The 12,486-nt window shown below is 44.7% G+C and overlaps 1 protein-coding gene across 3 annotated transcripts in view; it reads right to left on the bottom strand.

Annotated features, from left to right (window-relative positions):
- LOC308311920 (dedicator of cytokinesis protein 9-like) overlaps nt 1-12,486 on the bottom strand; it is a 157,543-nt gene that overhangs the window by 104,421 nt on the left and 40,636 nt on the right. For all 3 annotated transcript variants that reach the window (XM_080758717.1, XM_080758716.1, XM_080758715.1), the window contains exon 2: nt 1,111-1,227. In XM_080758717.1, the coding sequence (XP_080614843.1) occupies nt 1,111-1,227 (117 nt within the window). The remainder of the gene's footprint in view (nt 1-1,110; nt 1,228-12,486) is intronic.

The raw sequence follows: 12,486 nt of genomic DNA, 5'->3' as shown, positions 1-12,486 counted from the left end.
GACCTACAAGCTCGTAGCGCGCCACTCGGTGGCGCGCTATGAGCTTGTAGATCTGTGCAAAAGCTCCTTATTGGCTGTTTCCCCTACCATAAGCCCTAAAATGAATGGGAATTGAATGGGGCTATGGAGTGTTGTGCTAATTTCCATCGCTCAAAATTATAATTTCTTTGTATATATCCTCTCTTCATAATCTAAATAATATCCCAAGCGGCACACTTTACTACTTCTTTCGATGGAAATAAGCGAACTAGCATAACACCCCATATAGCCCCATTCAATTCCCACTCAATGCAATGCAATTCATTGAGGGCTTATGGTGAGGGAAAATAGCCAATAAGGAGTTTTTGCACAAAAAACCTCTTTGGTGGGGACGTAACAACTACAAAGAAAGGTAAGAAAGATAAGAAAGCATTCTAGCATGGAATTCTCCTTTAAGCTGACGAGGCTCCCATGCAGTCCGACCCGTTTGTCCAGTGGAGGTTAATGACTTCTTGGCACACTCGACCCTCCATTCTGCAGCGAGACCGTTACTTCACGCTCGGTTAGGTTTCGCCGCAGAGTCGTCTACTTCTTGCCAAAGAGCCGGAGAGTCGGACTTTTGGGCTGCTCGACTGGCTTGAGCAACGTACCCTTTCATGGGTGAGTGTCTAATCTATCTATATGAAGTGCCTTGGATAAATGCACCATTTACTATTAATATGTATGATTGTCGACATACTAAACCAATGACGTAAACAGGAAATTGATAAATACAAAGTGTCCCTAAAAATGCTTTCTAACGTGGGTGTCCGACATGATTAGGAATCACTTATTAACCCATTCTGAACGGGAACGCATTTTGATGTTAGCATCATGTTATGCTTTAGCTATTGAAAAAACAGCAGATCTACAAGCTCATAGCGCGCGCTACGAAGCTTGTAGGTCTGCTATTTTTTGAAAAATCGAAGAACGACGATTTTTTTAGAATCTGATCTCAGGTCAGAATGGGTTATAATCAGACCAGTGTGTGTCCTAGTGGAAACCTCGTATGAATCTGATCTCAGGTCAGAATGGGTTAACAACAAGCCTGCCATGTATAAAAATTGAGTCCAAAAATCCTCTGCCTAATACCTGGAAGTCATCGAGGGGGAACTGCAGCATGTCTCTCTGCACGTCGCCGAGGATCTGCGTCTTCTTCTGCAGGAGAACGCTCTCGTAGTCCAGAGGCTCGATGACCTTCGGCTTCACCTGGAGTCCACAGAGGGGAGCACATGCAGCGACAGGTGAGGATATACGTCACAGAGTACAGGCCTGGCTGTCATCAACAACATTACACATTGCACGTTGACCAGCAAGTACTAGCGCAACACTCGGTGGCGCGCTACGAGCTTGCGTAGATCTATTTTTCAATAGCTGAAGCATAACGTATATATATTCATCCATACATTCCATATGTTGATCCTTCCCCATCCATACATTCCATATGTTGATCCTTCCCCATCCATACATTCCATATGTTGATCCTTCCCCATCCATACATTCCATATGTTGATCCTTCCCTATCCATACATTCATCCATACATTCCATATGTTGATCCTTCCCCATCCATACATTCATCCATACATTCCATATGTTGATCCTTCCCCATCCATACATTCATCCATACATTCCATATGTTGATCCGTCCCCATCCATACATTCCATATGTTGATCCTTCCCGATCCATACATTCCATATGTTGATCCTTCCCCATCCATCCATCCATACATTCCATATGTTGATCCTTCCCCATACATCCATCCATACATTCCATATGTTGATCCTTCCCCATCCATCCATCCATCCATACATTCCATATGTTGATCCTTCCCCATCCAGCCATCCATACATTCCATATGTTGATCCTTCCCCATCAATCCATCCATACATTCCATATGTTGATCCTTCCCCATCCATACATCCATCCATACATTCCATATGTTGATCCTTCCCCATCCATACATCCATCCATACATTCCATATGTTGATCCTTCCCCATCCATCCATCCATACATTCCATATGTTGATCCTTCCCCATCCATCCATCCATTCCATTCCATATGTTGATCCTTCCCCATCCATTCTTCCTTCCATGTTTCCCTTTTGACTGATATACCTGTCCATTCAAACTTTAGACGGGCCCGCCCCAAAGTTATTACTAGTGCAGCCGTGCCGGGCAACCAGGCGAAAACTAGAGTTCTCAACAGGCCCTCGGGCGTCCTACTGGTTTACAAGCTTACAACGCGTCACAATTTCACAAAGTGACGTGTTGTACGCTTATATTTACACCACTGGGAAATATACTGGAAACCACATGTCTTCTCCATGAAGGAACTTTTAGTTTTTTACAAATGAATGCCCTAGTACTTCATACAAGACTGTTGCACAACAATACCGGTAGCCGATCTACAAGCTCCATCTACGACACGTATTGTGAGGCGTTGTGAGCTTGTAGGTCGGTTATTTTTAAAAGATTTTAAATAGTTTTTTAAAACAATAATAAAGGTTTCCACCCGAGTACTGTAATGTAATGTAATACAGTATACTGTAAATGTACAGTAAGATATGTTGGAAGTGTCCAGCAACCTGCCAGATGTGCAGTCTACGGCATGACTCCACATCTGGGCTCAATCTCAACACCTTTGACTTCCACTATAAAAATGGTTGAATTAATTATTACCTATAGCAGGCCAAATGACGTCATCCAGTGACGTTCAGGACTAGGCCAGATCACAGCCCATATGGGGATGATCTTTACGTCATTTCCAGGACGTCTTCACCAGTTGAAATAATATAGCTTATTCTGGGTCGCGAATACAAGCGGCCGAAATGAGTTTTATTCGACGGGTGGCTGGCGTCTCCCTTAGAGATGGGGTGAGAAGTTCAGTCACGCGAGAGAGACTCGGAGTAGAACCGCTGCGCCTTCGCCTGGAAAGGAGCCAGCTTAGGGGCATCTGGTTAGGATGCCTCTCGGGCGTCTCCCTATAGGGAGGTCTTCGAGGCACGTCCCACTGGGAGGAGACCCCCGGGGCAGACCAAGGATCACGTCCCACTGGGAGGAGACCCCCGGGGCAGACCAAGGCGCAGTTGAAGCAAACGCATCGACTCACTGGCCTTGGAACGTCTCGGGATCCCCCAGAAGGAAGTCACTAATGTCGCTCTGGAGAGGGAAGTCTGGAACACTCTGGTGGAGCTGTTGCCCCCGCGACCAGACTACGGATAAGCGGTTGAAGATGGACGGATGGGCCAGATCAACTTAAGTCATATCAGATTCATAACTATAACCTCGATCGGAACTCTCTCCGATTCATCCATGTTCGTACAGTGGCCAGAATGTATGTTGATTGAAATCAGGTGATATTCTGGGCCAGATGTGACTAGTCTTGGTTTGACTTGATCGGGCCCCAATCCATCATCATCATCATCATCATCATTAAACTCACGACCATGATCACATGGTTTGGAGCACAGATTTATAAAAGTATGCAATCGAAAGTATACAATGCATTACAGATTACACGATATACATAGACATAATCGGAAGGCTTTCCCTATTTGTACAGTGGAAGAACATTTTTCAAGAAAAGCACCCAATTTATAGATCACTTTTAGTTTTTCAGATTTTAGTAATGCAATCCAGACGTCACTAATTGGTCCAGGCCCTGACCAATCACCGTGTTTGCTGGGTATGGTTTCAGATTTTTTTTTGAGGGATGTGAGGATTTTTTTGTGTTGGATTCTGACGTCCAGAGAGGATATGGCATTGACTCTCATTATAACATTCAATACAAGTTAAGTATTTAAAAAACACTTCCTTGGCCTACTGGAGTATACAGGGCAGCTAGCATGCACAATTAATTTGGCCGGTTCAGCGGTTTGCATTTGCAAGATAAGCCCCGAACAGCGCACGCACACACACACACACACACACCCCCCCCCCAACCCCCTAGAAAGAGTCCTGTCATATACTGTCACAGTACCTAGTAACTACCATAAATATACAGTATCTAGAATAATTCTGTCTCTCGCCTGGCTCTGAGTTCACCGTTGTGTGACCCTCCCCGTTAACCCATTCTGACCTGAGATCAGATTCATACGAGGTTTCCACTGGACACACACTGGTCTGATTAACCCATTCTGACCTGAGATCAGATTCTAAAAATGTCAGTCGTTCTTCGAATTTTTCAAAAATAGCAGACCTACAAGCTCGTATTGCGCCACTCGGTGGCGCGATATGAGCTTGTAGATCTGCTATTTTTCAATAGGTAAAGCATAACATGATGCTAACACCAAAATGGGTGCCCGGTCAGAATGGGTTAAATCAAACATGCAGCCCTTCTTTGACATGCAACTGGATCATTGTTGTGGTTTCTGTGATGTTTTGGGGCGCGGTGCCGGCCTGGCCTGGCCTGGACAGACAGACAGACAGACGATGACTCACAACCACAACAAAACATCTCTGGAGATTCATTCATTCATTCATTCATTCTATCAGGCCACGACGATGACCACAGAGGACTGTGTTTGGTCGACAGTAACAGTAACAATGTCATTGTCCTTGTCCTCCGCGGAGCGAGGCGAGGGTGCTGACCGTCTGCCAGCTCCTTCCATCCATCCGTCGCTGGGCCTCGTTGACGCAGAGGAAACCGGTTAAGAGTGGAGAGAGGGAGAGAGAGAGCGGAGCGAGAGGGATGACGAGCGAGGAGAGAGAGAGAGAGAGAGAGAGAGAGAGAGAGAGAGAGAGAGAGAGAGAGAGAGACTCTGTGTGTAACTGTACCAGTCACTGGGTCATGAGCTTACACAGGGACCAGAGAGAGAGAGAGAGCGGGCGCATTAGTAGTGACATTTTACGAATAGCCCCATCTACTCCAGGACCTCCTGTCTACGATATGTATGCACTTATTGTACTGTACTGTATGTATGTATGTATGTATGCACACATTTAGCAGAGAATATCTCAACTGTTCTTGACTAATAGGACCGCTGCGGACAACGTAGGAACTGTGAAAAGAAATCTCTATCCGGGGCGAAATATACCCCAAAATGAAAACACGCCTCTTATCTTCTAAACCGTTGGAGCTGTAGATTTTTCTGAGGTGCTCAAAATGTTCAGAATACTCATGTTTGAATACTCAATAGACCATATGCACACGGTGGTCATCTTTCTATATAAGTTGATGGCAGGGTGGAAACTATAGCCACAATTTGCCAATGACCGCCAATAAGTCCAATCTAATTGTATTAAATTATGTTTAATGTTTAACTCATTGCAGCTGTACAAAAAGCTTTAATTATCCTCTTTCTATCGGCAAAGTGACTGTTTCATAAAAGTCCACGGTAGACACGTTATGAGCTACTCTATGTCAAGAAATTATTTGCAGGTGAAGTATTGGAGTTTGGAAGCGCTCGTTGAATAATCACTCAACGGTCCCGAGTACCACCTGTTTTGAATTTGCACATAATGCAGAAGGCAGCAGGACGCTGCGTTACTGAAAGGGAGCGCTTCCAAACTCCACACGAAAAAAATCATCTGCAAGGAATTTCTTGACATAAAGTAGCTCAAAACATGTCTATGGTGGATTTTCATGAAACAAACACTTTGCAGACAGAAAGAGCATCATTCAAGCTTTTCGTACAGCTGCAATTTTAGTGAGTTTGACATAATTTAATACAAGTAGACTTAGGACTTTGTCTGTTTGGATGTATGGGGCGGTCAATGGCAAATTTGCGGCTATAGTTTCCACCCTGCCATTGACTTGTGGAAAGATGACTTGACACAAGTTGTGCATATGATCTATTGAGTATTCAAACATGAGTATTCTGAACATTTTGAGCATCTCAGGAAATCTGTCGCACAGTTTAGATAAGATAGAGCCATGTCTGAAGTAGCTGTCTGGTGTGGTCATTTCCAGGTATTTCGCCCCCGGGATAGAGAATTCGTCACAGTTCCAACGTTGTCATATTAGCCAAGAACATTCTCTCCGCTAAATGAAGTGCATACATGAAGTGCATACATATCTTAGCCAGGTCCTGGAGTAATATGCCGCATGGCTTAAACAATCTTACAAAAATGGTTAGATGAGGATCCCCCCGACATAAAAGTATATGGTATGAAATACTCATGTCGATACTGGGATACTACAGATGAAATAATATGAAATTTAGCTTCGGCTAACTCTGGCCTATTTACATTGAGGTGAAAACTGACGTGTTGATTAATGAGCTTTGTCCCTGTCAAATAAATAAACACTGCCAATGGAGAGCTTATACGTATTAAGAGGCACTCTTGCTGAATTTGTTAGGTACTGGTCAGTAAAATGTATGGGAGTGACAACTGTATGAGAATAAGTTAAACTGTATTATTGGAGTATATGTACTCCAATATATATAGGAATATATATATAGGAAGATACACTGTGAGACCTCATGCCATTGTATACGTCGCGGTGATGGGAAACTGTGTCTGGATGGGATACTGTGTATAGATCTGCTATTTTTCAATAGCTGAAGTATAACATAACGCATTTTAACCCATTTAAACCTTAGGCCGATAAAAAGAAAAGGCTTTCAGAAAACGTTTCCATGTCAAGGACCCCCGGAATTATCTGTATTTGGCCGTGAACCCTCATATGAAAATATGTTGTTCCAGGGACCCCCCGCCCCCCCCCCATCAGAAACGAAGATTTGAATTAAAAACCTTCGCTCTGAAAGAACATAATATTCAAAGATTTGTGCCAAAGTTTCACGATTTTTCTAAAATAGCAGATCTACAAGCTCGTATAGCGAGCTTGTAGATCTGCTATTTTTCAACAGCTAAAGTATATAACGTAACACTTAAAACATCAAAAGGGGTTCCCGTCCCGACCGTCCTAAATGGGTTAGAAACTGATATAAAGTCAGTCAGTATAGGTCAACATCACCATGCTGACATATCTGTCCAAATGTAATCTTTGCCACGCGGACGTACAAGATGAGCCCACGAGAAAACACAAAGAGCTGTCCCTGAATGGCCAATCTACAAGCCCACAACGCGTCGCAGTGCAACGCGCTGTGAGCTTGTACATCTGCTATTTGTAACAGCTGGTCTGTAACTCTGGGAGGGTGAGTACACTCTCCCTTCCCTGAAATGTAAAATAAATACTTAAACATGTCATGTAGCTAGGTGTAATGTTAAGAGACCACAGAAGTGAACCTTTCAAGCCTGTTTTCTCAACTCGCTGTTTCTCTGCAAGACATCACTCTATAAGCCATATATCTCCAAAACCGGTGGGGTCAAACTGAACAACCAATGTCGATTTGAAGCTATGATTCCCTGCTTTCACATGACGTGAAAACAAAACGAAGATTTAAATATATTCAATGACTTGGCCTCAGTCAGAAAGTGTGACATATTCTGAAGAAAACCATGGAGACTTATTGTAATTGGGTCTCGTGATAAATATAAGAACATTGTAATGGTGTGTAAAAAAGTAAAGAAAATCTAAAAGTTGCCACGTAAAAGACGAATATATTATCTGTAGGTACTTGGGGGTCAAGGCCAGGGTGTTGAACTAATAGAGTGGCCGTGACATTCCACACTCCAACTCGGTCAATCACAGAACAAGCATGATTCTGTTATCCAGAGTGACTTCCAGGGCAGAGAGCAGACTAGAGCGAATGTAATGACACCCTAGTCAACAGACCACAGGTCATGCTATTGGTCACTTAGGTCAGGGGTTCTCAACCCGTGGGTCGCAACCCCTCGGGGGGGTCGCCAAATTATTTTGGGGGGTCCCAAAGTATTTTTTTTTTTTGTGCGCAACTGAATGGCTGGAATATGGAAATGAAGAGTTTACACATAGTAGGCTACATGCATAAACTTTCCTTAATCTGCTTTCAGTATTCATTTATGATATATTTTTGCAGTCAGTTTGTATTGGTGGTGGTGGGGGGGAGGAGGAGGGGGTGCCGGGCGGGGGTCACGAGACATGCGGGGGTCCCCAGGCCAAAAAGGTTGAGAACCCCTGACTTAGGTCGCCTTCACACCAGAAAGCTCTACTGCGACTAAAACGAATCCTGCTGCAACATTGTCTGAAAGTGCGCTTCGTTTGGCAGGTGTGAAGCCTCATTCCTAACCCTAATGCGCATCAAATAACCGCATTCTACTCCGCCAAAACACGGCGCGCGCACATGTGGTATCTATATTTCATGATATTCATATATAAGCCATGTTAAAATGTCCGACTTATACATTTGGTCACTGTGCTAAGGGCATGCTAAATAAGTCAACTGTCACTATCTGCAGTCACTGTGTCTGCAGAGGCCTGTCTTTGATATTTAAAGTCAAGGTGTCGTGGGCCTTAGTCAAGTAGCTTGGCCTGGCCAGGTGTGATAGGAAACTTAGCATTCTATTGTATCCAGGAGAGACCTTTGCTTACCAAGTGGCAATATGTTGATGAATACCGGTATGTAAAGTTTCAGTCTCCACCTCCGTATATCTGTGTCTATGCAAAAACACTGTATACGTATATGTCCTGTAAAATGCAAGGTTTAGGAAGTCTTAAACTGGCCGCGGCAGCGGTTCAGTACGAGGGAGTCCCTGAGCTCCCGGCTCAGGGTCTAAGGCGACGCTTTCTGTCTTGGTCTCGGTTGCAATAAAATGATCAACTCTACACAACCCTTCAGAACACTCTCTGCCTGCCTTCATTCGTCCGGTGCTTTTGACTACAGCCTACAGCCTGCCGTATTGCTTAGCCGTTTCTGTCTCAAATAGATAGAATTATAGTCAGTGTAAAGGGAGAAATTACACGACACACACACACACACACACACACACTATTAGAAGCATCGTTTTAACGCCATAGATTCCACTGACTGTGTGTAGTTTATGAATTGAACACATTGATAAAGTTCCCTGCTGCGTTTCCAATTGCTGCGGATGACGGCGCTGCTGCAGCGTGAAGGCGAAACCGCAGCAAATTAAACACGCAAGAATCCCAACTTCTCCTCCGCCCCATTCGCCTCGAGTCTATAGCGAAGTATCAAATGCGACCTTATAAGTGCGAAGGAAACCGATTCAGTGCCTCAAAGGAGAGAGTGAAGACCTCAACGAGCATAGAAAATGCAACGGGAACGGAACACACCTGGGCGTGTGCATGTGGATGCGGTTCGACACGGTTCACACACAGGCACGCAGTCGCCCAGGCGCGTGCGTTTGTGCACGGCGAGAATGTTTAGCCCGTTAGTTACTATAGTTACTTTGTACTGCTACATTTTGATTATTATTACAAAACAAAATACTAAACACTTCGGCCCCGTACACACATCTCTAATACACTACAAGCTCACAATGTTTCGCATCGCGACGGATTGTTTTGTGTGCTTGTAGAACTGCAATTTTTTAAAGATCGTTATACATTTGAAAACTTGAAACAAGTACCGGTAATACTATATGTACTTTTGGTACTTTAACTACATTTAAGTTAATAGAGATACTTTTGTACTTTTACTCAAGTAAACTTCAAAATTCCGGACTTCTACTTGTAACCGAGTACAACTACAGTATTGAAACTTTTACTCAAGTAAAACATGCAAGTACTTTACCCACCCTGATCAATTGCCTATCAATTCCACGTTCTAATTTGTTTCCCGACAGCTGACAGCTTATTAATTTGACCGTCCGTGGCTTACAGCTGATTGGCTCCTCGCCATGCAGCGAACACACGCCGCCAAACCCTGCAGGCCAATTCAACACACACACCAAACCCTGCTTTAGAAAAATCTAAGAAATTCCATAAATTGGAAAACAAATGTTTAAGAAGAAGTGGAAATAGCCGATCTACAAGCTCACAATGTGTCGCTTCGCACCGCTATTTTTGGGTCCCGGGCGAACAACCCGGGCTAAAGAAGTTTGGGAACCAGTGTCTTAAAGCATTTCAAATTACTGAGCAAACTTTCCAGAGACAGGAGTTTCCACAAAATAATAGACAAGATAAAAATACACTTTAACACCTTCACACAGCCTGACAAGATAAATAAACTTTAACACCTTCACACAGCCTGACAAGAAAAGTGTGAGATTACCCTGCCACTGACTCATTTAATAGCATAGACTGTTTTCTTGTGTTCTCCCCTAAATTATATATGTTTAATGATGTATGTATGTATGTATGTATGTATGTATGTATGTATGTATGTATGTATGAGGACACAACAATGACTTAAAGTCTCACCTTTATTCTCCAAGTTGTGAATCATGTTTGGAGAATGTTTGACATGTGTTACCACAGTGCTTCCTGGTGCTGACCTGTGGGGAAGGACCCGATTGTAGCATGAGGCTGCCTTTTATAGTGCCTGACTCCATTGTAGGGAGCATGCTCAGTCCATCAGACCAACTGTAGGGTTTTGTAAATATGTGAATTATTGTGGATGATGTGTAATGAATTAAATTATGAATTATACAAGGGTTAAATGTGTTAAAAGTAGTTATTGTCTCTGGACATGGGCCTGTTCATTGTGGAATCAATTAGGTTTGGTACAGTCCAGTGGGAGGGGCCTATAGCCTATATTTAAGAAGGGGGACCTACCACTGTCCGGCAGTCGGTGTAGGGCTGTAGACCAGGAGGGCCATTGTAAATATTGTGTTGTACTGTTTTTGGGACAACCTTTTTTGACACTTGAAAAGTGAATGAATAAGTTGAGTTTGTTTTTGCCTATAAGAGGACTCTGGCTTCCTATTTTGAGTATCCTGCTCATTTGAACACTTTTTGAGGTTTTGAGACCTGTGTCTCAAAACACAGGGGTGTGTGTGTGTGTGTGTGTGTGTGTGTGTGTGTGTGTGTGTGTGTGTGTTAGGCTGCGCAACAGTGACACTTGGTTGTGAAAACCAATCAAACACAATTTCCGTGCTCGGACAGAGTGAGACCTAGCCAGGGACAGACAGAGTGAGACCTAGACAGGGACGGACAGAGTGAGACCTAGACAGGGACAGACAGAGTGAGACCTAGACAGGGACAGACAGAGTGAGACCTAGCCAGGGACAGACAGAGTGAGACCTATAGCCAGGGACAGACAGAGTGAGACCTAGATAGGGACAGACAGAGTGAGACCTAGCCAGGGACAGACAGAGTGAGACCTAGCCTGGGACGGACAGAGTGAGACCTAGTCAGGGACCGACAGAGTGAGACCTAGTCAGGGACCGACAGAGTGAGACCTAGCCAGGGACAGACAGAGTGAGACCTATAGCCAGGGACCGACAGAGTGAGACCTAGCCAGGGACAGACAGAGTGAGACCTATAGCCAGGGACAGACAGAGTGAGACCTAGACAGGGACAGACAGAGTGAGACCTAGACAGGGACGGACAGAGTGAGACCTAGCCAGAGACGGACAGAGTGAGACCTAGCCAGGGACGGACAGAGTGAGACCTATAGCCAGGGACGGACAGAGTGAGACCTAGCCAGGGACAGACAGAGTGAGACCTATAGCCAGGGACAGACAGAGTGAGACCTAGCCAGGGACAGACAGAGTGAGACCTAGCCAGGGACAGACAGAGTGAGACCTAGCCAGGGACAGAAAGAGTGAGACCTAGCCAGAGACGGACAGAGTGAGACCTAGCCAGGGACATAAAGAGTGAGACCTAGCCAGGGACGGACAGGTTGATACCTAGCCAGGGACAGACAGAGTGAGACCTAGTCAGGGACAGACAGAGTGAGACCTATAGCCAGGGACAGACAGAGTGAGACCTGGCCAGGGACAGACAGTCGGACAGAGTGAGACCTAGCCAGGGACAGACAGAGTGAGACATGGCCAGGGACAGACAGTCGGACACAGCCAGCCAGCCAGGGACAGACTCACAAAGCTCCTTAATGGAGTGGTTGCACCACTCAGAAACAAAAAGGACAGCCATCCAACCCCCTGGAGAGAGGTGTGTGCCCTGGAGCCAATATTTTCCCCATTTCCGTTCCGGAGTTGCATGCTCTCCTCTAAGTCTAAAAAGGAAAGAAAAACAACAGCGAAAAGAGAAGCCTCTTCAAAGCACCTCATCAAAGGAGAACGGCAGAGAGTTGACCCGAGTACTGAAGAGAAGACGATCACGTGACTCTCACTCTGCATGCGTAACCGAGCACCTACCTCGCCTGATCTGGACACAGAATGGGTGTCAAGTTGTAACTTAAAGGGACACTTCACCCTTTTTGCAAAAAAATATATGTTAATGACGTTCAGAAGCTTTAGAACACTTTCCTGGGGGTCTTTATGTGTGTAATATGTGGTTTTAGATATTTTAGATTGTAGCAGTGAGCCTGTTGTCTCTGATGTCATGGACACTGGGCTCACTTCCTTCCTGGACTACATGTTGTCTCAGTAAGACAGCTCTCCCCCTATCCACAAGGAGGAGCAGTGCACCAAATAATTATGGGAATTGTAGTCCAGGAAGGTAGTGAGACCAGTGTCCATGACATCAGAGACAACAGGCTCACTGCTACAATCT

The sequence above is a fragment of the Protomyctophum bolini genome, assembly GCF_963924005.1.
Source record: "Protomyctophum bolini genome assembly, chromosome: 24".
Taxonomy (NCBI): domain Eukaryota; kingdom Metazoa; phylum Chordata; class Actinopteri; order Myctophiformes; family Myctophidae; genus Protomyctophum; species Protomyctophum bolini.
Note: the sequence above shows the minus strand (reverse complement) of the source record. Positions and strands in the feature narration are given on the sequence as shown.